The sequence below is a fragment of the Chaetura pelagica genome, unplaced genomic scaffold (genome assembly GCF_000747805.2).
Source record: "Chaetura pelagica isolate M959 unplaced genomic scaffold, ChaPel_1.0 scaffold386, whole genome shotgun sequence".
In the NCBI taxonomy this organism is placed as follows: Eukaryota; Metazoa; Chordata; class Aves; order Apodiformes; family Apodidae; genus Chaetura; species Chaetura pelagica.
Genome location: NW_009953703.1, coordinates 1,239,466 through 1,263,599, shown reverse-complemented (window position 1 = coordinate 1,263,599; position 24,134 = coordinate 1,239,466). Strand labels below are relative to the sequence as shown.

Genomic DNA, 24,134 nt, shown 5'->3' with positions numbered 1-24,134 from the left:
GGTTCAAATAAAGAGAAGGAAAAGGACTGCCTTGCTTTTCTTGATCAGGATGATAAATCAGCAACCTAAGTCATGAAAAGCATTGTCCAGCTGCCCTATCCTTGAAATCATATAGCTGGTCGAGTAAACTGCTGTGCCAGAGCTTTCTGGCATGGTTGTGGACATCTAGCTACTGCAGCTATGAGGGTTCTGGATCAGAGCAGAATAATGTTGAGATATCTCACAGCTTCAACAAGAGCAAGTGACCTCCCTGGCTTCTAAATGAAGACTGTGCTTCCAAAACCAGTTGTCAGAGAACCAGAATTTGCCACAGTACCAGACTATAGACCTATAATCTTTAGCTGACATAGGGTGAATCAGGTTTGCTCCTTTTGGGGTCTCTGGTATCCAGTATAGATTTCAGAGGTGAGCCCTTGGAGAGTCTGGGAAAAGCATTTTGCAAGTGCTGACTGCTTGTGAGAAATGGACTAACTCAGTTTCACACTGAAAGCATCCATGTGCTGCAACAGTATGGCAGATGATTCTTGCTTTAGAAATCTCACTATGACATTTAATGTTTATTTGATCCTTCTATTTTTAAAAGGCTTACTAGCAATTTACTTTGGCAAGCGAGAGAAAGAAGAGTGCACTGTTAACTATGGAATATTGCCTCTGGTGGTAAAAAAAAATACCTGTTTGCACATTCCTGGTGCTTCCTGGCATTCAAAAGCAGGTCTCGGCTTCAGTCCCCCAAAGGCACTTCAGGGCACAACCACTGGCAGCCTCTTGTAGCTCCCCACAAATTGCTGCAGTGATGCCACTCAAAGGGATTTGGGTACAAGGGTGCTCGTGGGTGTCATCATGGTCCTTATGTCCACGTTAGTATCCAGTTGGTTGTTTTTAGTAATTTTTCCATCTTTACAGTTACTGAATTAGAAGGTTTGATTATTACACTTGGATTCACAGTTGGTTGAACATTCCGTTCAGGTAGATTGAGGGTTCTTTACACAACATAAAGCATGATATAAAAGCATTATAGGTTTGCTTTGAATTTTTTGCTTTGGTCAGTTTAAATCTGACCTTTTAATATTTTGCAGGTTTTGGTTCTGTAGCTCATAAACTGTAATGAATTTGTTATTTTTCACATGTGCATGTGTGTGAGCATTTGGGGAAGAAGGTTGTTTGTTGAGGGCTTTTTGTTTTGTTTTGGATTTAACAAGAATTAAGGCTGAAATTTCCTCCAGTGCCTGCAAACGGCCTGATGTAAAGAAGTTACAGGCATGCATCTGGAGTGTCTGGCTTTGGTCAGTTTAAATCAGACATATAATTTTGTAAACTTTTCTAGCATTTAATTTTATATCCTTCAGAGAATGGTTTTGTTTAGCTATGTGTCTCGCTGAACTGCTTTGACTGCTTTGCATCAAAGCAAATAAACTAATCACCTGCAAAGGCTGATCTCCCTGATCTGATTTGCAGGGAATAGTATGGATCACTGAGCAAGCAACCTTCCATGTCCCTTATCATGAGGATTTGACATCCTTTTAAAATTCAGTTTGTATTGACTTTGTAACTATCAAGCTAATAGCCCTCTTCCCGCTCAGCCAGGTCTGTGCTCTGAATGGAAAGAACTGGGAGTTAAAACACTAGATTAAGGCTGTTATTGATGTTTGTCTCTTCAGATGCATGGTTATTGCATCTGCACCATCAAAACTAAACTAAAATGGATATGAAAAGAAGAAAAAAATCTTCAAAACAAGTATGAAGCTGGCCAGTCCCTGAGAATTACCCACAAATATGTTTTATGTGACTGGGAAAAATCTGTCTCCATCACTATAAACTGGAGTACATAACTATTAGTCAGGATGCATCAGTGGTAGGCTAGGTTCACAATTCCTTTTTCTTTTTATTCCTAACTGTGTTTCTGTTGTAAATTTTGCATTTCTGACTAAAAGTCTTGTGGTTGGAGGTGTTTATTCATTCTAAAAGCACAAGAGTGAAATTTTCAAAAGCAGGTAAATCATGTGTTCAGAAATTTCTTTTTTGGCCCAGTAATCTCAAAGCCTCGATACTCATTGTGCTTTTTGTAATTATGACCACTAATGACACCTTTGTTTTTAGCCTAAAAATAAAATATTGGTGTAACTTCTTAACACCTAGAGCTGCAGATACTGGAGAATCATTTAATTGATATAAGAAGCCATTATTATTAGGATTCATAGCTCACTTAGATGAGGCCCACTCCTCTGTAGATGTCTGGGAGATAGAAACAATGTGTTTTGTAAATAAACATTAATATATATTTTTTTCCCCAGTTTGCATTTAGCATTAAATCATAAATTGGTTTAACTAGGAAAGAGGTGAATAACTGTAACCGACAATATATTGAATTGCATAAGATGTATTTTCATATTTATTTTTTATCTATTTCCCAATATTATCCAGTAAGCTGAAATGGAGATAGCAAGTCTGAAAATAAAGGTTTTCATTTTCAAGTTCTATAGGGAACTACTTCTACAAAGTATTGATATCTTAGTGAAACTTCTTTAATGTCAGCTTGAAGGAAATATGAATATATTCCTAGTATCTTAAAGCTCTATGTAAAGAACACAATCCCAGTGGGATGGAAGCAGCATATTAAAGTGTGTTTTATGCTGCAGCAGTGCATAGAGATCTGCATTAAGTGTTCCTTGCTTTACAGAAATGATTACTGAAGAAAAATATATTTGATAGAAACAGTTGAGTTACCTTATAAAGTATAATACCATTGCCTTACTGTCCATCAGTTGTCAAGTTAATAAGTACATGTTCAAGGGGACGCAGGGGGCACAGGAAATTTTCCCTCAGTTGGCTGGATATTAAAACTCAGCATTGTGGAATGGGAAAGAAAATAATTAATATGAGAAAAAAAAAAAAAAAGAGAGAGAAAGAGGGTTTGAAAGAGACCTAATTTTTTCTTGGTAACTTCATCAAAGTAATAGTAACTGTGACTTTGATAATACTATGTCCACTAAGTCAGTGAAATTATTATAACGAAGAGAAGAATGAAGCCCATTGAATTTGTATTTGAAAAGAAAAAAAGGCTTTTAATGCCATTTAGTTTTTATTTTTTTTTTTTAGTAATAGCATTCTGTTTTGGCAAGAGGACTTCGACAGTTGTAACTATGGTGCCTGCTGTTCTCACAAGCATGTTTGAATCTTCTTTTGAAATGCAATTTTGAAAAATTTATACAATTATTGTTGAAGTGTTTTACATCCTCACTACCATATGAAGTGTTTCACCATATTAGCCCAAAGGTTGGTTGTGTTTTTCCTTTGTTTACTAATCTAAAAAAAAAAAATAATTTAAAACCTGCTCAATTCCTGTGGAGGGGATCAGACAGAAATCCCACAATTTCAGGTCACTATTTCTGAGGCCCTTTATGGTGCTATCAGGTGTCATTGTCCCTTGAAGTCTGGTCACACCAGCACCACAGGCTGGTCACAGAGACAGAGGCAACCACTGTTATGTACAGTGAGTAGTGTGTTGCTTTGCAGATATACTGTCTGTATGCATTTTTAAATTTGTATAGTCTTAATTTATGCAAGGAGAGCTTCTGTTGCCCCAATGCACCCTGACGGCTCTGTCTGTGCTGTTGTGCTGTGTAATGTCAGCAAAACACATCTTGCGTGTGCCAAAAATGATCCACTTACTTGACAGACTGACAGCACTTAAACAATCATTATGGCACCATGATCTGGAATTTAAAGGACCTCTGAACTGATAGAAGTGGAAGAAACATATTTATTTCAAAGTCAATATGCTACCATATGAAATCCTCAAGGCAGATGTTTGATGTAGAGAACTGAAATACTCCCTCCCCTTTCACCTGAGGGTCTAGAAACAATTTTAGTTTTTTTCTTTAAATGTCTCCTTCATGTTTTGTCCTTGAAAGCAGTAATTAAGCTTATAAATAAAGCACAATTATGTAAACTGAATAATGCATACTTCATCCTCAATGTGATTGACTAGTTGTTTAAAGCTCTGGGCTTATTCTTCCGTAGAGGAGAGACATCTTCATTCAAAGGCCTCACCTGAGGAGCTGTAAATAACTGACCCCACACTGTTGCTCAGTCTGATTATTTTAAAAAAAATGTTGGTGTTTTAATTAATATGAATTAGTGCACATGAAAAAAGGCTCAGCCCAAAGCAGTGTGATTAATTCAAAAAGGTCTATATAACCATTCTAAAAATAAGGCTGTGATTCATGTAACTGCTGTTGCAGGTGGGTCTGAGGGACCTGTGTGGTTGTGGTTCACAGCTCTGAGAAGGTGGCTGGGTTCACAGAACTTAATAACACGACTGAAATTCATTAAGATGAAATTGGGGTATCTCTCAGTGTGTTAGGTAAGTGTTAACTTCTCACCTTCTCACCATCATTTTTCCTCTCTTTGATTTCTTTGCTGGCTTGCTGATTTTTTTTCCAGAACTTTCCATTTAGAATTTTAAACTTCAAGTGTCATTACTTCACTGAAACTAATTTGTCCTTATTATTCCTCATTACCTTTTATCTTGTAATTGCTCTTCAGAGCTTCATACAATCTGCATATTACATCACTCTATGTGTGATTTACTAGTCCTGCTTTTTTTTTTCTTCATATGCAACGTGGTCAATATACACAAATGGTAAGCACCAACCTGATTTGCTATCTGCAGTAATTGCATTCTGCATTTAATTACAGGTGGTAATGACATTTTAAGCACCTTATACAGGTGTTGGGGGGGTTTTGTGAAATGTTGAGCAACATTAAGAAAGTCTAAGCTTCTGGAGCCTTGCCAGATTTCAGAGGTGCCTTTCAACTCCAAATTGCACTTTTCATGTGAGGATAATTATAGCCCTGGCCACCTGGACTGCTCCTGTTGGAGTCAGGCAGAGCAGAGGAATGAGCCTGTCTGTGAGCAGTGCTTCCCATCTTCTCTCTTTCAACGTGTTTTCATTTAAAATTATTCCAAATAAGTTACGGGTTGTATCCTGATCCCTAAAGAATCCTGCACAGCCATGTTTGGCTTGTGTGTGTTTGTGCAGGTCAAAACCAGTGGCAGAACACATCTTATGTGTCAGTGATGTAGCTGAGATTGGGTGACCTTGGAAAAGATAACTGAGTTATGTTGATGGCCTCCTTGATCTTGGGGGAGTTTTAATTCATGTCTGTAATTCTAGCCTGAGAAAATTAGACAGTGATTTGTTTTGGAGCTAATGGGAAAATATATGACTAGCAAAAGGAGTTGCCTTCTCCTTCATTACTTGTGTAACTTCTCCTGGAGAATAACTTTTTCCTAACAATGGAGCATTCTCCTGTTTCTCCAGTCCTGTCTTTTTCACAGAAAATGAAAGAGGCAGCAGTTTTGTGTATTCTGCAGAAATCTAATTCACTTCTTAATTTCTCCTCCTTTTGTTCCATTCCTGCAGAACCTCTACTTATTAGCACAAAAGCCCAAAGGCTTATCCCACCTGTGCTTGCTCGGTGCTGATTGCCTGCTGCTGCCAGCCAGGTCAGGATGCCTGAGCTGCCAGTGAGGGGGTTCAAGCTGCTCCTGTTGCAACACACAGCTTTATTTCTGTGATTGATCGTAATTCTTCATCTCTAATAGCCTTTTCTGGTGTTAAATCCTGGCTTTAGTGATGTCAACAGGACTTCAGTTCTGAGGACTTCCCGTTTTTTGAACTGCCATTTAAGCAGCACATCACTATTGTGTGATACTGTAGGGACCTTTCCCTGCATGCAGGTGTTACATCACATCCTGTCTGTGTAGAACATTTCTGCCCATGAAATGTTAAAAAAAGCAAATAGGTTGAAAAAATGTCGTGAATAAAACTCAGAAATCAAGAGCACCTGAAGGTAAAGCTCACACTAATACTTACCTTGCTTGTCTCTACCAAATTAACTAGCTGACCTTTTCTAAGTATTATAATGTTAGAATGATCTGTGTGCAGACCTAAGATTTTATTTCCTCTTGTGAGGGATCTGACCTCTAGCTGGATGTATGGATCTGCTTTACCTTGCATTTACAAAATAAGGTGCTTTTGCAAATACGGTATTTCTGTACTTTTGTATATAGAGAAGAAATATTCTAGATCACTCACAAATTAAATCATAAATAGTCTGTAACACATGGGACTCGGTGCAGTTCATCACATTTATTTGCTATAGATGGTGTCAGGAATATTCTCTCTCCACAGAATGCTGAGTTAAACTTATTTTACAAAGTCATCTCTTAGTTTCTCTACAGTTACTCTGAAGACAAAGTTCTGCAAATTAAATGCACCAGCTGTTAACCTTGGGTTTATTTGAATTTCTCTGGATTTTTTTTTCCCCAGTTTTGCTCAGCTTGAGCTTCAATTGCTTTTCCATCCCATTATCTCCGTCCCAGTAGTACAAGGGATGGGCTGAGCCAGCAGGCAGGTCCTGCTCATGCTGGGGTCTGATGTGGCTGCCTGAGCTGTTGCCCTCCCAGCACGTACTGGTGTGTAACCAGGCTGGGGTTAGTTGGTGCCAGGATATCTGGGAGAAGAGGAGGAACAAGTACTAGAAGACACGTCCTGTTCTTAATTTCTTCTTTATCAAGTATGCTTCTATCTCTGGTATCACGAATTAAAACCAAATAATCCAGATTAAATTACTGACCCTCCTGTGAAAACATAATATCATTTCAGATGCTTCTCCAAAGGTGATTATCCACTGAACGACCTGAGAAGTTAATTTTCAATGTTGTGTTTCCCTAACTAAAGGAAACCCTTCTCTGTGATGGGACTGATATGACAATGATCTTCAAACCATGACCGTGGACATCAGAGGAAATCCATCCCATGTCCCACGCCCCCATCACATGGAGAAGCTGAGGACTCCTCTGGGAACACGCTTTGGGAAGAGTCAGGTGATGGCAATTCACAGATTCCAAGGTATATTTTCCAAAGTGCTTTGCATTAGTGGAACCCATGTTACAGAATGTACCTGCAGCTCTGCTACTCACTGTTGTTCCCATTTGTAAATACTGTGATGTCTTAGGTAAATTTGGTCAGGAAATGGATCCCTTTTATTTTCAGTGTCTTTATTTGGGGGAAAAAACAACAGAAACCAAATCCAGCCAAACAAATCCCAGATTTATATGTTGAGATCCTTTGTTTAACAAACAAACTCTCAAAAAATGTTAATGCATTTTTTTTGTCAGTTTGTGGATGACATTTTTTAAGTTAGATTTGCTTAAGCAGCTGCTTTTTTCCCCCATTTTAATGAAAAATGTATTGTAAAATATTCTGAATGATTTTTTTTTTTTAGAATTTGGGATACACAATGAACTGTTAAGTTCCTTTCTGCTTGGCTATTTGGCAAAGAGCAGTTCCTCCTTAAGATTCTACTTGTCATGCAGAAAACAGCTCAGAGGTTTCCATGGGCTGACAGGTCTATCCCTGTGAGCTCTGCTGCATGTTCAGGGCTTTACAAAGAGAAAAAAATAAATCTATATTTTTCAGATAAGATTTTAGTGATTAAAGTTAATTCCACTAGCCTTAATAACAGCCTATTTTGATATATTTTTTTTTTTTTTTTTCAATTTTTCTTCTGTAAAAGATGTAAGTTCCAAGTATATGCTCCTGGTGTGGAATATACCCTGTTGTTTTACACCTCTGGAGGTGGATAGCTGTTGAAGAGAGGGCAGCAAATAATCTCATGAGTATGGTGCAAAAAAGAAAAATGAATGGTAAATGTTCCCAGGTCAGGTGCACCCTTGGGAAGACATGCCCTACACAGCAGAGTTATGCCTCTACCTTTTCCTCCAGAGAAAAATAAATATGGGTGGTTCAAAATGGCAATTTCTGCTATATTTTTATTTAGTGCTTTCTCTTCTGAGCTCTCTTTGCTTGGCTAGAAAGCATTCTTCTCAAGGAGTAATCATTCATGTGTTCTGTACTTTTTCTTAAATAAAAATAATCTTTGTGCTTCAAGTTTACACCCACAGAAAGTATCTTACAGATATTAGATAAGAAAAGATGCAAGTCCTTAGCTGCAGCCAAGGCAGCGTGGGTTGTTATACAGTGTGATAGAGAGAACAGGGGCTGTTTGGTTTTAAAATCAAATATTGCCCTTGAAATGTTGGGAAAACTGCATGGCAATTTTGGAAAAGGGCCTTCTGCCTTGTGTTAGCAAAACTGCTGAAGCTGTCAGAGCTAATTTTGCCGTGACACTAACAAACTCAACCCTGCCCTGCAAATGGAGCAGTATAAACACTAAGGAAAATTTGTACTTCCCTATTTGCATCAGTGTGGCTCTTCTACAGGTCCAGTGCCAAGCTCGCTCCTCCAGGGACCTGGCTAAACACAAGGATGCTCCTACTAAAAATTCAGCCTCCATGGAGCAACTCTGGCTCAGTGGAAACCCTATGGGAAACCTTGGGCAGTGGAGCAGGATTCCAGCAGCACAAGGAGGGAGCCCATGGTGAGTAGGGATAAGTGATCCTTTGGAAAACTGAAGGGAAAAATCTGCCACACTGTGAGCTCTAATCAACCAGACTCCCAAAAGAGAAATGATTTGAAGCAAAGACCAACTACCACCTCTTCCCCAGCTGGAGGGAAGTGAAGCCAAGTCAGCAAGAGACAGACAAAGCAGTCAGAAAGGGGAGCAGCAGAGGCTTATGATGTGTTTGCCACAGCTGATGTATGTTTATTTTTCAGTTCTCACCTCCCTGTGCAATCTCAGGCCATGCTCCTTCCTCTGTCCTTGTTTATATTTGGTGTCACAGTTAGAAGACAAGGTGCCATTAGCTTATACTTGAAAGGTCATATTGAAGTTACTTCCTTCTAATCTAAGGGATTTCAATGATAGCAAAGTAAAACAAAATTTAAAACTGTGGCCTAAGCAACCCCTTTAACCTGACTGTATCACAGAGAAATGAAGTTAAACATTGAATTGTATCTTGGACAATTACTGCAAAATTTCTCAACTCGCTTTTCAGTCACTGGTGTCAGCTGTTCTCTGTGTGAGCAAGAATGAATCCCTCCAAAGTTAGGAAACAATACTTCAATTTTTAGCCTGCCATTAATTTAAAAAAAAACCCAATCTCAGGATATATTTTAACCACTTTAAATCACTGCACTAAAGCCATGTTTCTTGTGAAGCACATGGGTAATCCCACCCCAGCTATTAGATTGGGCGTTGGGGCACCAGGTGTGCTGCTGAGTTCCCGGCTGTGATTTGGATGTCTCTGCTAAGCCATGGCAACTGTCCCTAGTTATGGGCTTTACCTGTCCTAAATAGAGACTGATGTCCACTAGCCCAGGCTTTGTAGTGCATCTGGGGTGGGTGGAGAAAGCATACCTTGTCACTTCAGCTTAGCTGAAATGCTTCTTAAACTGCAGGAACTCAACTGTGTGGCTGAGCCCTAAGTACATTTTTGTGGTCTGCTGAGGCAGGGCTTACATTTTGATATTAATGCTAACATTTCTGCATGTGCTTATTTCCAAGCACTGTCAGTACTCACATTGGACTTGGATTTATCCATTGAGGGGCTGAACTGTGAAGAAGAAACAAACCTAGTGGGATAGTCTCCTGTAGAAATGTAAGACATAACTATTTTCAGAATCAGGTCTGCAGGTTTGAATGTGTCCTGTAGCTATTTTATGGCTTTGACAAAGTTACCTGTTCCTTTTGTCACTTTTAATTTATTTTTTTTTTGTTACAAGGATAGCATTTGAGATTAACTTTCAAATCTTATTCTCTGTTGATCAGGAAGAAAAAGAAATACCTATACAGTGTTAACATGAATATTGACCACAAGGTGAGCAGGACCCTCTTTTTTTGTCAGAAGCTTGCTTGTCAGCATGCCAGTGATAGATCAGATGTAAAGAAAATCACTTCTGCAAAACCAATTTGCTAAGGGGCTTATAAAATCCATTTTTAAGAAGTTACTGAGGTGAAAAAGTGAAGGACCAGCCAACCAGATACTTTGATCGGCTCTTCAAGGTCAAAACCCGATTACTAATTCATCAAATATCTTACTGGTAGCACTGTTTGAAGAGCAAACAACTCTGTGCAGATGTTCTAACTAATAACTCTAATACCATGGCAAGATGGGTAGGGTAAGAACAAACAGAATTTTGGACTTACTTTTGGCAATGCTACAATCATAGGAGCTGTGGTCTTCAAAGCACTGGCAGCCCAGTTCAGTACATTGTCCATTGCTGTGACAGAAAGCAGGACACCGGAGAACGGTGAGGATTTCCTCCTGGGTAGCAAATGGCTGGTTTCCCACATGGAACACTCTGTTTCTCTCTCCTAGCACTCTTCTTTCACATTCATTTTCCAAAAGGGCTACCAGTGCCTTCACCCAAGCCACGTCTTCTTTGAGCTGCAGATCTAAAAGGCATATATCAATTGCCTCATCCATCTGCTTTCCAAGGAGACCTTTGCACGCTAAGCCAATACTGGAGTTTGCAAGAATTTGGTGGCAGATCTCCTGAGCTTTGGTGGCAGTTAGACCATTGGGAGTGGGCCATGACAGTGGAAGTTTTGTCCGAATCCCTTCAAAGTAATCCTCTGGGAAAAAATAGGCAAAGCTCTCAGAATCTCTCTGGCTTGACCCATGCAATAGGTGAAAGGATGAATATTCATAATAGTCTCCTTGCCTTTTTGCCCTCTTTAAATCTTCTCTTGGTTTGGTAGAGTTAATAGAACTGTTGTTTTTCATGGAAACATTGTCTGTGAGGGGTTTTAATCGGTCCTCAGGACTACCTCGTTTTTGGACTGATTTATGCAGATGTCTCTGATGAAACACCTTGGCTGACAGTTTCCCATCTTTTCTTCTAGTCTCTGTTTCTGAGTGAGTGACAAACTCTGAGGTAACATCTAGATATGGGATTGCAGAGGTAAAATCCACCTGATCATAATGGCATCCAGAAGATTGAGGGAAAGGAGTCTGAAAGGCATTTGGCATGTTCATCATAGGCACAGACCTATTGCTTTCCTTCTGACATCTGCAGTAATTTTTCATTTGCTTCCCTTCGGAAGGTGGTGGAGTCTTGTCAAATAAACTCGTCCCTGGAGGTAATCTAATTAAAAAAGCCAGAAAGAGATTAGAGGGAGAAAACTTTCAACAAATTAGTCTACAATACCAAGTAAACTTTCTTTCTCCGAGGCTGAGGAATTTATAAATTCCCAATATACCAAAGTACTTAAGAAAATGCTTAACTTTAATCTCTGTTTTCTTTAGTAGTTTTTGCACTGCCCTTCTTGAGTTGTCCTGTTCATTTTTTAGCACTACGTTGGGACATTTTAGGAACAGATGCTTAAGTGCTTTGCTGGAGCATTGCCTAACTGCTTGACTTTTCTTTGCAGAACTTTCTCTAAGGTGCAGGTTACCCTTTGCATATTACACAGAAAACAAGGCTTTGGATTTGTCCCTGATGTGGCTCAGATACAGCCTGGAGAATGACAAAAAAAGAAATGTGTTTGTTTCAAATGCTTTATTATGAAAATCATCTTTATTTGCCTGTGCTGTCCTTACCAGGTGTCTCCTTTAAGACTCAGGTCACAGCATTTTTTTCTCTTAGATGTTTTTTCTTTTAAATTTTTCTTTTATACGTGTTTCATTTCATTTTTGTCTTCTAATAGAGATTTCTTTGAGTTTTTCTTCAGACACAAAGCAGTTTTCTGTTGATCATAGGGCTAGGCTATCACACAAGGTGATTTTTTTTTTTTTTTTTTTCACTTTTTAATTTAGTTCAGCTTTAATGATGGATGAACTTTTAGAGAGTTCAGTTTGAATACACAGCCATGATTAAAGTTTCTTTAGAAATTTCATAAGCACAAGATCTCTTACTGATCTTACTTGTGCAGCACAGGAGGGATCCTGGAGTTTCAGAGTGTCCCTATAGTTGGCACCATTTTTCCCTAGAAAAATTTTAAATATCACAAAAAAATTAAATTATTTTGGCATTAATATTGCCTTGCAGGCATAATGTAGAGATTTCATGAAAGTGAAAGCCTTTTGTCACCAGTTTGGAGCCAGACACTAGATTCTGTGTAAAAAGAGCAATTGTCTTTATCCTATTTTTCCAGTATGTATTGAAAATGGTATATATGATATACTAATATGTGCTTTCCTGCACTCTAGGGCAATAAAACTGATTTTTGCTGATTGAGGGAGCATTGAAACATACACCTTTGGTGTTTGAGTGGGCATCCTGCATGTGCTGTTCCTCTGGTTCTGCAGGGTGGTGGTACCTGCAGTTGATGCTGCCCAGACTTGTGTCACAAACTAACTGTAAACCTAAATTAAGGCAGCAGAATCAGCTCTTTCTTTGTGGGAACACTCCATAAACTAGCTGCTCTAGGTAAATATTGCATATTTAATAAATAATTTAAAAAATCACATAAACTGAACCAGATTTCAGACAGAAACTTAAATCCAAAATGAAAATTTCAGTACAATGAAACTTTTGCCTTGATACGTTATTGAAACAGATTCCTTTGCTGTTTCTACATGACACTAAATACCTGACTTTGGTTAGCTCTGGTTAGCAGGACAGGGGTAGAAAGGATGGAGCCTCTGGAAACCCTGTCCTTCCTCACAGGTGAGCAGATTCCAAGAGCAGCTCAGTGAGCTAGGATGTGCCTTCTGTCCCCTGCATAAGAGCACTAGACTATCATTCCTTTTAGCTGCCCATTATAACGAAAGAAGGACTAAAGACAAGTTTTTCAAACTGAGTTGTATGATGTTATAGAAAGCCCAAAGTTAATAGCCTTGCTGCTGGTTTTACCAAAAGATTGCAAAAATGGTTTCATAGAATCATAGAACCCTAGGGGTTGGAAGGGACCTCGAAAAATGTATTTTTACCTACTATAATTACCCTGCCTAACATGTTTCAAAATTCAGCTTTTCCTTGCCTGGATGCTACTCAAGGTCTGTGAAGCTCTGATGTTTTATTGTTTGAAAGTTTCATTGGAAAGCTGATGCTTACAAACAAATCTGTGCCATTCAGAGCCCTGCAGCTGCTTGAGAGAGGTGGGAGCCATGCTGAGCTGCCAGATGGTGAGCACTCAGACTAGCTTCAGGTGCTGAAGAAAACCTAACATGCTTTCAGTGTTATTTAAAATTAAATTAAAAACAGCAGCAGAAAAATCACCCTCCAGGTTTTGTTTTTCAAGGCGCCATTTCTCTGTGGGTGGATCAGAGACCAATCCAGTCTCCTCCAAAGATGACCTCAGCCTTTCCATTGGCTTAGTTGTTTATTTTAACCAGGTTCTGAGGGGTCCTTGAGAACCCCTCCTTGAGAGTACTGCAAGGTGAAACTCATCATCCTTCTTGCCCTTCTTACTCAGCAGGAGCTTCTCCTGCCTTCCCTGGAGTATCTCCATCACATGTGACAAGTGTTAGGAAACTCCCCACTGCTTTATAAGTGAGTTCCTCTGTATTGGGCTTTGGCTTCTTTCAATGAATGTGTTTTGAACAAGTTCTAAGGATCTTGTTAACCCTTTCTTTTGGATAATCAGCAGTTGGTTTGTTCTTACATTAAACAATTTCTCCATTTGCCTTTCCAGAAGCAAACTCTGACTAAATTACCACGTTATTAAATTTAAAGATGGCTGTTGCCTTCTAAGTAGTACAATTTAGTACAGGTCAAAATTGTCATTAAACAGCCATAATTTAGGCCTGTTGAATACAATAACAATGTGGTAAAGGTGTTTGTTTATTCTCTGAAATGCAGTAGGCCTAAAATTTATTGTTCATGTACAGAATAAATGGTTTGTTAAATTGGTTTGCTTTCCCTTATTTGCAAAACATACCTCACAAACAAAACTACACACTCACCCAAACCCATTTCTGGTTTGGAAACATTTATTATCCAGGTTTAGAATTCAGCAACAGGAATTTAAATGTGGGATAGGAATAGAGATAGATATAGGGTTAGGGATATGTTAGAGCTCCAGACTCCTGGCTTTGGCTCCAGACCATCTGTCTCAGAAAGTGCAAATTTTTAGAGCTCACTGGCAGCATGACTAGAGTAGATATTACATTTTAGCATGGCACATGTATTACCACACTTAGTCAAAATGTAACATTTAATCTATACTCACATATTGTAATTAGTGTTTGGGAATAAAAGGACAAGGGAAATACCAAACCCTTAATTAAACCCTATTGTCAGTTATCTACATTTTCTAGTGTGGGTGAGAATGCATTTTTTTCAATAGCTGAGTGGGATCTTAAGACAGCTGTTAGTGTGACATCACTTGAGAATAGAAAACTTCTCTCTCAGCAACTGCTGATGTCTGTTGTGCTGACTGCAAATCCAGCCCTGGTGCTGTTCAGATGGTGGCAGCTCTCCAGGCTTCCCTCGCTAGGTCTGGCTGTCAGGTCACCACAGGAGCATGTCATGGAGCAAAACCTATCAACGCTCCTCGAAAGAGCACCACAGAGCATCTCCTAGCCCGGGATCCTCTCTCACTTTGTACCTCCACTCCTCTATGAAGTCTTCCTCGGGCACATTGCTCAGGTCGTTGTGACCGATCCCGTCAAAGAGGCCGCACAAACCTCTGGTGCTGTTGAAGTCGCTGCCCGGGGTCCTCACGGTCACACCCATTCCCCGCGCGCTCAGGTCGGCCCGGACAAACGCTCCCGACGGGAACAGGATCTGGAAAGGGAGAAAACAAAGCACTCAATCAAAGCTGTTACCAACCTTTTTATGCAATTAAAAAAAATGTCCCCTTCTACCAAAAAAAATATAAAAGCAAGACACCAGTAATAGTGGAGGTAGTTTCAGATCACTTAGATACGCTATAACTATTTATTCATGCTTTTATTTAACTTCCTTTCAGCTTCTATTATACTCATATCTGATAGCATTAGTTAATATAAAACCACCCAAGTACTTCATTTCTAAATTAATAATTACATCCATTGAAGTTTTCCCACTGCTAAGTTACTCACTAATTTTTGAAGTGACTTTCATGACAATAAGGCCACCCTTGTGTCTTTGCCTGGGAAATAATTTCGTTTAGATAAACTGCCAAGTCTGAAAAACAGCTTTCTTCTCTCTGAAAAATCGTTTCATTTTCCAAGGCTGGATTACCCAGAAAATGATTGTGTTTTAAAGTGGATAAAGCAATTTTCTCATTAAAGAACTTGTGGTAGGCTTACCCTGACCTTTGAAAGAAAAAAGAAACCTTGAAGTTAAGACAAAGAAGTAACTGTGTGGATAATGGATTTTTCAGATTGGTGTCCTAACCAAGTGAAAAAAACCCACAAAAACACCAAGAAGAATAAATCTGTTCAACTGAAATCTATTTTTGTTTGTTTGCTTTATTTTTGCAGGCAAAAAGAAAAGTATTTTGAAACTGTTCTGTGCCAGGAGTGGGACCAGGAGCACTCTATCCCGATAAGTAACTTTAATTATTCTTTTTAAATCCAAAATTATGTTTGCAATTAAGTTTGAAAAGTACCTTAAATAGTTGGAAACATCTCATCACAATAATTTAAAAATAACTGTTTTCTTTGTTTTATGTCACCACTGCCTAGGTATACTTTTTAAGGAGCACTCCATGAGGGATCTCCTCATCCAGCTGAGTGGAGCAGTAAAGTGCCACTGATTGCTACAACAGCTGGGGACATACATTATGTTTTGAACTCAAGCTCTCTGTGTTTTCATTAGGACACTTTAAAAATCACTTGAAAAAATAATAGAAGTCATAATATAAAAACAGTTCTTTGAGTACATCTTGGCTGTACCTCCACCTGGGCTGCATGTCTCACTTCCCAAGGTAAGCTTAAAAAAAAAGAAAAGATTCCCCATTTCCCCATTGTAAAGCTCAAATGGGCTGATGGGTTAATTTTTTCTTAGGGGCTTATAGGTTGAGCCGGAGAAATGCAGCTGCCATGGTGTTGGGTAGGACTTGATTTTCTTCTTCCAACAAACATGTTCCTTTGATTTACATGCTTTACTATGGAGAGGAGAATTTCTGACATGGCTGGGTGTAAAATCCTTGCAGTCAGGACTGCATGAGCTGCTTCAGTCTTTAGTGCTGCCTGGATTATTATTTCCAGGTGTGGATTTATTTGGGGAAGTCACAGGGCTGCAACCCCTTCTTCTCCTGCCGCCCTGGGCAAGGTGTCCCATCTGTCACTGGGACAACAACTGCCCAGATTTTCTGTAACCCACCTGGCTTTAATGCTGCTGATGGAGGCTTGGAAGAAGCTTGTTTGGAGACCTCAGTTTGCAGAGATACATGGTGACTGGCTGGTAGAAGCTGTTGCCTTGCACAAAAACAATGGCACAGGGGCTGTGGCGGAGCTGGCCCCTGCACTGCATGGGGTTGGAGATGCTGAGCAAAAGGGGATGGACTGAGCAGGGCACCCTGGTCAGGGTCTGTATCCATCACTGTAGATTCCTAGAGATTCCCATTCAGATCAGGACAGGGTTCATCTTCCTGTCCTGTGGGTGTCCTGATTTGCTTCACTGAGACTTACTCAAAGTGTTAATGAGAACAGGGATTCCTTGCTAAGATTATTCTAGTAATAAAACAGTAATTATATTGCATTCAGTTGCAAAGTGAAGTGACAGCTTGCTTCCTGCTTTTTCTCTATTCTATAATTAACAGACTTCCAGTTACCTTACCAAGGTGCATTCCAAATGAGGAGAGCCAAACACAGGTCTTCCCTGCTTCTTTCTGGTTCTATTGTGGATCTGTCTTCACCCAAAACATTTCCTGGCAATTAATCTAGATGATACAACTTCAGGAGAAAATTAACTTCTTGGCTGTAATTCATGGCTCTTGTCCTCACCAAAGCCCCTGATGCAGCCTGCTCTTATTCTTCCAGTGCTGTCACTGGATTGGTGTAGATAAAAGATACTCATGCCAAGTATGCTGTGGCCATATATTTTTTACGCAAATACTTTAAATTCTACCAAATGTTGCCCGTTTGCAGCCCATTTTTCATAATTTTTGGAGGCTGTCTCAATCTGACTAATATTTCCTTACTGTTCCGCTCTAAAACTGCATTATTCTGCTACCTGTGATCTTACCTTGAATATTTATATTGTAAGCTCTGCAAAGAAATTTGCTTTATGGGATGCAGTTGGGCAGTGAGCAGCATAACCAAGCTGGGAGTGGATTGTGGTACCGCCGAGGGTAAGTGGCAGTGCTGATACCCTGCTACATCGCTGAGAAACTCCCAGAGATTTTTGTTGTGGTTTGTTTCACAGTTTGTTAAACCAACACATTAACCTTCATCTTTTTTTTCAGCTGCAGGTGTTCTTATGGCTTCAGAGAGATATTTCTGTAGCAACTCCAGTAATGATTCGGAAACATTTAGCTCCCGTTTTTAACGAACGGCAACGGACAACACTCAAATAGCCACATACTGTTATTTTTCTTCCTCCGTAGGACTTGAGGATTTTGACCTGTGGCGATGCCTCCGTGCTTTTGATGGCCAGCTGGGGTCTGCTCTCCTGAAGGTGACCGTGGCAGGTGTCCAGCAGCACCGTGTCCCCCCCTTCCCGTGCAGCCAGGCCGCAGTTGCAGGCGCGGTGGCCGCCGCAGTCCCATTGCCGAACGTGCACTTCGAAGGGCCGCGCTGCGCTCTGGCACAGTAGGAAGGTGCCGATTTTGTAGTTATCGTAGCGCCTGAACAACAGCAAAACAGAGGGTTTAGAGACCCAGAGCACCCACCTGTGATGGGTGGTTGTTGGTGCTCATGCAACAGCTCCTTAGTTAGGGCAGTGGGGGTGATGGGGGCTGGCTGGGAGGGAGGGAAAATTCGACAAGCAGGGAAGCGTTTCTTTGGCACTGTAAACAAGGGAAGGTCCGTAGCTTTATTAGCTGGAAGTGCCTAAGAATTCATGTGGAAAGTGGGTGGCTGTCTTCCAGCTGCTGCTATGGCAACAGGCATGGGTAAAAAGGATAAACATTTGATAAAAAGCAAATGGGAAAAAGTCACTGCCTCCAGGCCTTAATAAATATGTTTTGGTTCTAACCGGATGCTTTACAGCATGATATTCTTCAAAGCACAATCAGTGCTCAAATAACCTCTTCTGTGACTAATCACTAACTTTTACAAGACTGGCTGTGGCTGGGTGAATGCTTCATGTGAAAAAATGGGGATTCTGCTGAAAAGCTCTTAAACTGAAGTTGGTTCTCCCCTCTTAACACCTTCCCTGTAAGCAGAACTTTCCCTCTAAATGGATTGACAATCAGTACAGTGCAGTGTTGAACATTTTGGGACTTTCATTCTTCTCTGTACAAAAAGTCCTTGCTCCATATAAGTGAGGCCACAAGCAGAACAACTTTAGTAACTTTGCAGGTGTTTCCCCTCTGCACAAGCCAGGTGAAACTCTTCCCATCTGCAGCCCCTTGGCTTTCCATAACAGGGATCTGCCAGAGGATCCTCCTCTGTTTTTTCTTCCTTTCTTTTCTCACTCATAAGCTTGTCTCAATCTTACTCTATTTTATTCTAATGTGGTGTATAAAAGTAAGCAGCAGCTTTACGCTTTATCTATGCAGCTGGAGTTTTCTCCTCAGAAGCCAACAGCTGCCTTCTTTAAATAAAATTGATTATTCAACTTCCTTTTAAGGCACTGCACTTAGTTTGAAACATGATTTTAGATAATTAAGTACAATGGAAACTAAGCTATAAGTTTATAATAATAAGCATTATTCTTTTCTACAATAAAAATTAAAATGTTAAAAGGGATGTATAAAATACCAGAGCTAAATAACAGGATTATTTTAAGCACTGGCACACAAATATGAGTATTTTTTCAGTCTGTTAATGTTTCCTATACAGAGAGACAAATGTCTAATGAACCAAGATTTTTTGGCATGTACATACATCTGCATTTTATTTCTCTTTAGCATAAAAGACATAGACAACTATGTAGCTTAAAATACAGTAAGAATTTAAACTCCAACTGCTTTTCTCTGCTCGAAAAAAACCCCACAAGACATTTGACTATCTTTCTTCTTGAAAAAGTTAGTGAAGTTGTCCAGAGAGTGATAAGATTTTGAATGGTTGTGTCTCATCTTATTTTCTAATCAGGTGCATAAATCCTAAGTGCACTGCACAGATGCTGTGACTAAGATTGGTTAGAACTAAGGACAACACAAAAAACAGGTAATCTCTTTTAGCATCACTGCTATCTCCATTCAGACATCTTCACAGGAGAGGCAGAGGACACAGGATATTTTATGAGAATCACCTTCCTCCGTTTCCTTCAACAGTTTTGAAGGAAACACCTTTCCTTCTAAGCTCCATGAACTTGCTGGAAAATATTGTATAATCATGGCTGTACCTTGACTAATCAGTAGCATCTGGTAAATAAGATTGTATTAGCATATGCATGTAAACAGCATTGCAGTTATGGGAGGTATTTACTGCTTAATAAGCATTGACAGTGGACCCAATCCAGCTCCCCTGGAAGTCACTTAGAGTCCTTCAATTAAGTCATGGCGTAGATTGCATAGCACATAACAAATCTGCAATGGGTCTAAAGTGAAGCTTTCAGCTGCCTTTGAATTACTTGAATGGGTAATTGAATGCATTCAGGTAAACTTCTGTGATGTTTACACAACTGTAATTGTGGTAATGATTCTTTGGACGATATTTGAGAAATCAAATTGCAGCCTTGCGGTGCTAAAAGCATGAAGTAGAATTGCTGGAGCTCTTGCATGAGGGAGCTCAGTGTGTTCTCTGTGATCCAGCCACTGCTGCCTGTGTCTGAATTGCCCTCCACAGCTTGTTTCCCCATCCTGCTGCCCTAGTAAGCTGTAGCAACGGATGTACTGGGTGGTAAGTGGTTCCCTTCCTCCTCATCCATGTGTTTGGGCTGTTTTTCAAGCAGTGCATTAAGTTCTTGTCCCAACGTGAAGTCATGGCTGTCATGGTTATGCATTTATTCCAGGAATTATAAAATGCTCTTAAGCCTTTTGGTTATGACAAAGAGATGTTATAGAAATAATTTCTGTTGGTTTATAATGAGAGGGACAGAAGGGAATACAAATATATGTAAACAATTGCTACTCTAGGCATTACATTAACTAACAAGATTCACTTACTATTCAGCAAGCTACACTTCATCTTTTTATTAATTCTGTTACTGTTGTTGCTCTTAAAGATTTTTCCATCACAGTTTTGCAACTAAATAATCTTATTTGTTGGCATGTACTTGTAGACTCCCTCCTTCCTTGCTAGTGAGAACTATTTTGTACCAGTTGTGACCTAAGGAAGTACTGGGTGATGCTGGAGGATGTTCTCTGGTTTCAGAGTGCTGATAGACTTGTGCGCAAAGATGATTGAAAGGCTGGAGCAGCTCTGCTGTGAAGACAGGCTGAGAGAGTTGGGTTTGTTCAGTCTGGAGAAGAGAAGGCTCCAAGAAGACCTTATAGTGGCCTTCCAGTACCTGAAGGGCTACAGGAAAGTTTGGGAGGGACTTTTCTCCAGAGAGGGCAGTAATAGAACAAGGGGTAATGGTTTTAAACTGAAAGAGGGGTGATTTAGGTTAGACTTCAGGAAGAAATTCTTCACCATGAGGGCAGTGAGGTACTGGAATAGGTTGCTCAAGGAGGCTGTGGATGCCCCCTCCCTGGAGGTGTTCAAGGCCAGGTTGGATGAGGCTTGTGCAGCCTGGTCCAGTGTGAGGTGTTGCTGCTCATAGGCAGGTTGGAACCTGATGATCTTCAAGGTCCCTTCCAACCCAAACCATTCTATGATCCTACAATTGGATACTGACTAAATTGTTCTCAGGAAGCTATTGGTTTCTGCTCAGTAATCACTGGATGCTTGAGGATGTATAAATTTCCACAGACCATCAAAGCACCTCTGGGATGGCTACTTATATCCAGTATTCAGTTATGGGCTACTCTGATGAATGCCATTGTAACCCACCATAAGTGTGAAGCTGTGCAAGCTTTTGTCATTGTACAGGAAATGTTGCCATTCCCCCTGGGTTAATATTGATAGATAGATGAACATCAATGTTAGAGAAATCTCAATATTTTTTATTTCATTCTTTTTCTTTTTTTTTAAACTTTAAATGCAAAATAATATGAATGATATATATACTTCACCAGTCAAGAAATATTTCCCTTTTTATGCCTTATCCTTAAAAGGATTTTCTGCATATTTAGTTTTAAGCTAGCACTTCATATTAAAGAATCTACAATTTATGGCATGAAAAGCTTTTATATTTATAATGTGCCATAACTAGTAATGAGGGCTATACTTTTGCTTTACCACCCTTTCACATTTGTTTAATTTAGAAGGTACTTTGCTCTAAAAGGAAGTGCTCTCTCTGGATTTTAGCTGGTATAATTAATGCTATTTCACATCTATGCTCCAATATACACAAATTGATTGTGCTTGCTCTGTAAAATATGACTCATTCTGCTTTGATTTTCAGTCACTTCCTTTGGTCAAAAGAATGAAAAGATTACAAGATAAATATTTCTACATAAATTTATTTAGCAAGAAGTGTACCAAAGGGGAGGGTTATCATTAGAAGTCAGGTGTTTCTGTTGTCTAATGAATAGCGAACTGTGATGTGAGCTCAGTGTGTCAGATTGAACATCATTGAAGATATCACTACAGAAGCTACAAAATGAAGTGTTGTCATGAAATCTTACAAATCAACCTGTGCTTTGGGAGTGACCATTTCAGTAGGGAGATTTGACTAACAAAAAAGAACTTCCAGCCTTTTGATTTTCATGTCATTTTTCATTTTTTCAACAAATCTGCTAGAGAAATTATTAGAATAAATATTTTTAAATTGCGTTAAATCTTAATGAGCTTTGCTTTTCATTTAAATTTTGGACATCAAAAAGGTGGCAATTTCTATTTTCGTGTTTGCTTTTCTCTGTTGTGCATTTTTCCTTCTCCTCACCATTGCTAATGGGAAAGGAAAAAAACAGGTAACCAAACCCTGTGAAAGGCAGGAGGGTGTTTCTGTGCAAGCCCGTTTGCATGGAAAACACTCCTGCCATTTTGCTGTTGGCAGGGATCCCCACCTTCAGCCTTCCCTTGCTTCAGTGAGCACCCCCAGGACTCAAGTGGGTGGGAAAGGGTGCCAAAGGGACAACAGATCACCATCCCTCCACAGCACCTCTGTCTACAGCTATTTGCTCTTAGGGTCTGCTGTCTCATTCTAAGAGAACCTATAGATAGATTAAGCTTTATTTGCTGCCATCTTTGTAGCCATATAGAGGTTAAGGCTGCTATGTCCTTCAGTTCTTGCTGATTAATTTTGGATATTTCTGTTCTTTCCTGTATAATATTCTCACCTGAGCGTGTATCTACAGATCACTTAAGAGTCTACACAGCTCCTGATGCCCCAGAGTTGAGGCTTCATTCATCCTCTCAGCCTATTGCTTCATAGTCCCTAGGAGAATTTTCTCAGCTTTTGCTGTGTGCTCCCTTTGCTGGTTACAATCTGAAGATTGATCTTTCTGATACGTTTTATTTCTTGAGGGACAGAAGCTTGAGCCCACAAGCTTTTTCTGCAGTTCTTCCATGCATCATACCCAACACACACCTCATTCAAACACAATGCCCCACCATCTTTCCTGACCAAAGAGGAATGCTCCAGATCTGTACCTCTGTGTGGGTCTTTGTGGGTTATTGGTTTGTAGCAGGGCAGAAGCAGGAATTGCACTCCCTGCTCCTTAGAAACAAAGCTTTAATATCACTTGCTAATGTGTTAACATTTTTTTGGATAGGCAGACAGAGACGTTGCTTAAATGATGGTTAATACGGTGGCATAATCATTACAATAATTGAAAGAGAAATTATTTACAATAATAAATGGGAATATAAGTAGGAGTAATGGGACTGTGAAATGATGGGTAAGAAACTTGGCTGAACATCAAGAAGTGATATATCTTTGTGAGATAACCTGCTTATTGAGATGGCAGAAGCCCCATCAACTTGGCTCATTTAAAGGTAGACTGGACAGAGCAAAGATGAACATCCATCCACAGGGAAGAAAGGTGCAGTTATCCAGGGACCAAGCTAATCCTGGGATTTTTCCATTTCAAGGCTGTGTGACTCTGAGGCAAGGTACCACAGAAGGACAGGCTTTTTCAAACTCCCTGTGCTCAACTAGAATAATGAATTGCTTAGAAGCATGTTGTTGTGCTATCCAAACAGGATTGTAAAATGAGTTATTAGAATAAAATTGCTTTTTTTTTTTAATTTTAGACCTTTTTTCTTTTTTATTTTTTTTTTTTATTTTTTTTTTATTTTAGACCTTTTTACCATGGAAGCTGTGAAAAATATACTACAAGGCTGAGAGCACTTCCACATTCCAAGGGAAGTTTTCAGTAATTTATGACCTCCTAAACACAACAACCTGGCAGATCACTGTCCATTCTTTGTCCTAAATCAGAAGGGAATATTTTAGAATGCAAACATTTAGAGAGTTTTGAAATAATATTCTCATCTAGTTTAAGATCCCAGAGTTGAAATAATGGCAGATACATAAGGCATGGGAGTGCCTTTGCACCTTGCATTGCTCTACACAGCTTCTACATACTGAGCAACCAAACTTGCACGAAACAAGTGCCTGACCACATGATAAATGGTGCTCAGCAAAGCAGGAGGGAAACTGGAAAGCCCTAGATGTGCAGACCAAATCTCCCAGCTGAGACTACATGGGTGAAAATCCTAATTTCAGGCAGACATATAACCTTCAATGGAGTCACTGCCTTCCTAACTCATATTTCATTGACAGATTTATCCAGCTTTTACGTCATTTCAGATGTTATTTCCAGAGCATGCTGGACTGAAATTGGGACATTAGGAAATCAAAATTAGAATATCATGCCTGCTGAGCCCCTGTGGACATTGTGCTCCTAAAGTCATTAGCTCTGCCATTAGGAGGTTAACGGCAGAATGACAAACCAGGAATGTGATCTGAAATATTAACAACTTTGGATCAAACATGACAGATGCAAACTTTAAAACTTTGTTATGTTAAATAGCTGGGGTAAAGAGATTCAGGAATCAGTAGGGCTGAAGAAAAAACTGAAGAAAAGTTCTGAACAATACAGGTTGTCAAACACAAAGGTACCACCTTTAGTTCAGCAAGTCTTTAAGCAACGTATTGCTGGATAATATAGGAGGACATCTGTGCAATGGA

The 24,134-nt window shown here is 39.6% G+C and overlaps 1 protein-coding gene across 1 annotated transcript in view; it reads right to left on the bottom strand.

The window, feature by feature from the left end:
- Positions 1-24,134, bottom strand: part of LOC104391153 (von Willebrand factor D and EGF domain-containing protein-like) — an 88,426-nt gene that overhangs the window by 29,109 nt on the left and 35,183 nt on the right. The window contains exons 9-11 of the mRNA XM_010000388.1: positions 17,370-17,631; positions 14,464-14,642; positions 10,117-11,057 (exon numbers count right to left, since the gene is read on the bottom strand). Coding sequence (XP_009998690.1) covers positions 10,117-11,057; positions 14,464-14,642; positions 17,370-17,631 — 1,382 coding nt within the window. The remainder of the gene's footprint in view (positions 1-10,116; positions 11,058-14,463; positions 14,643-17,369; positions 17,632-24,134) is intronic.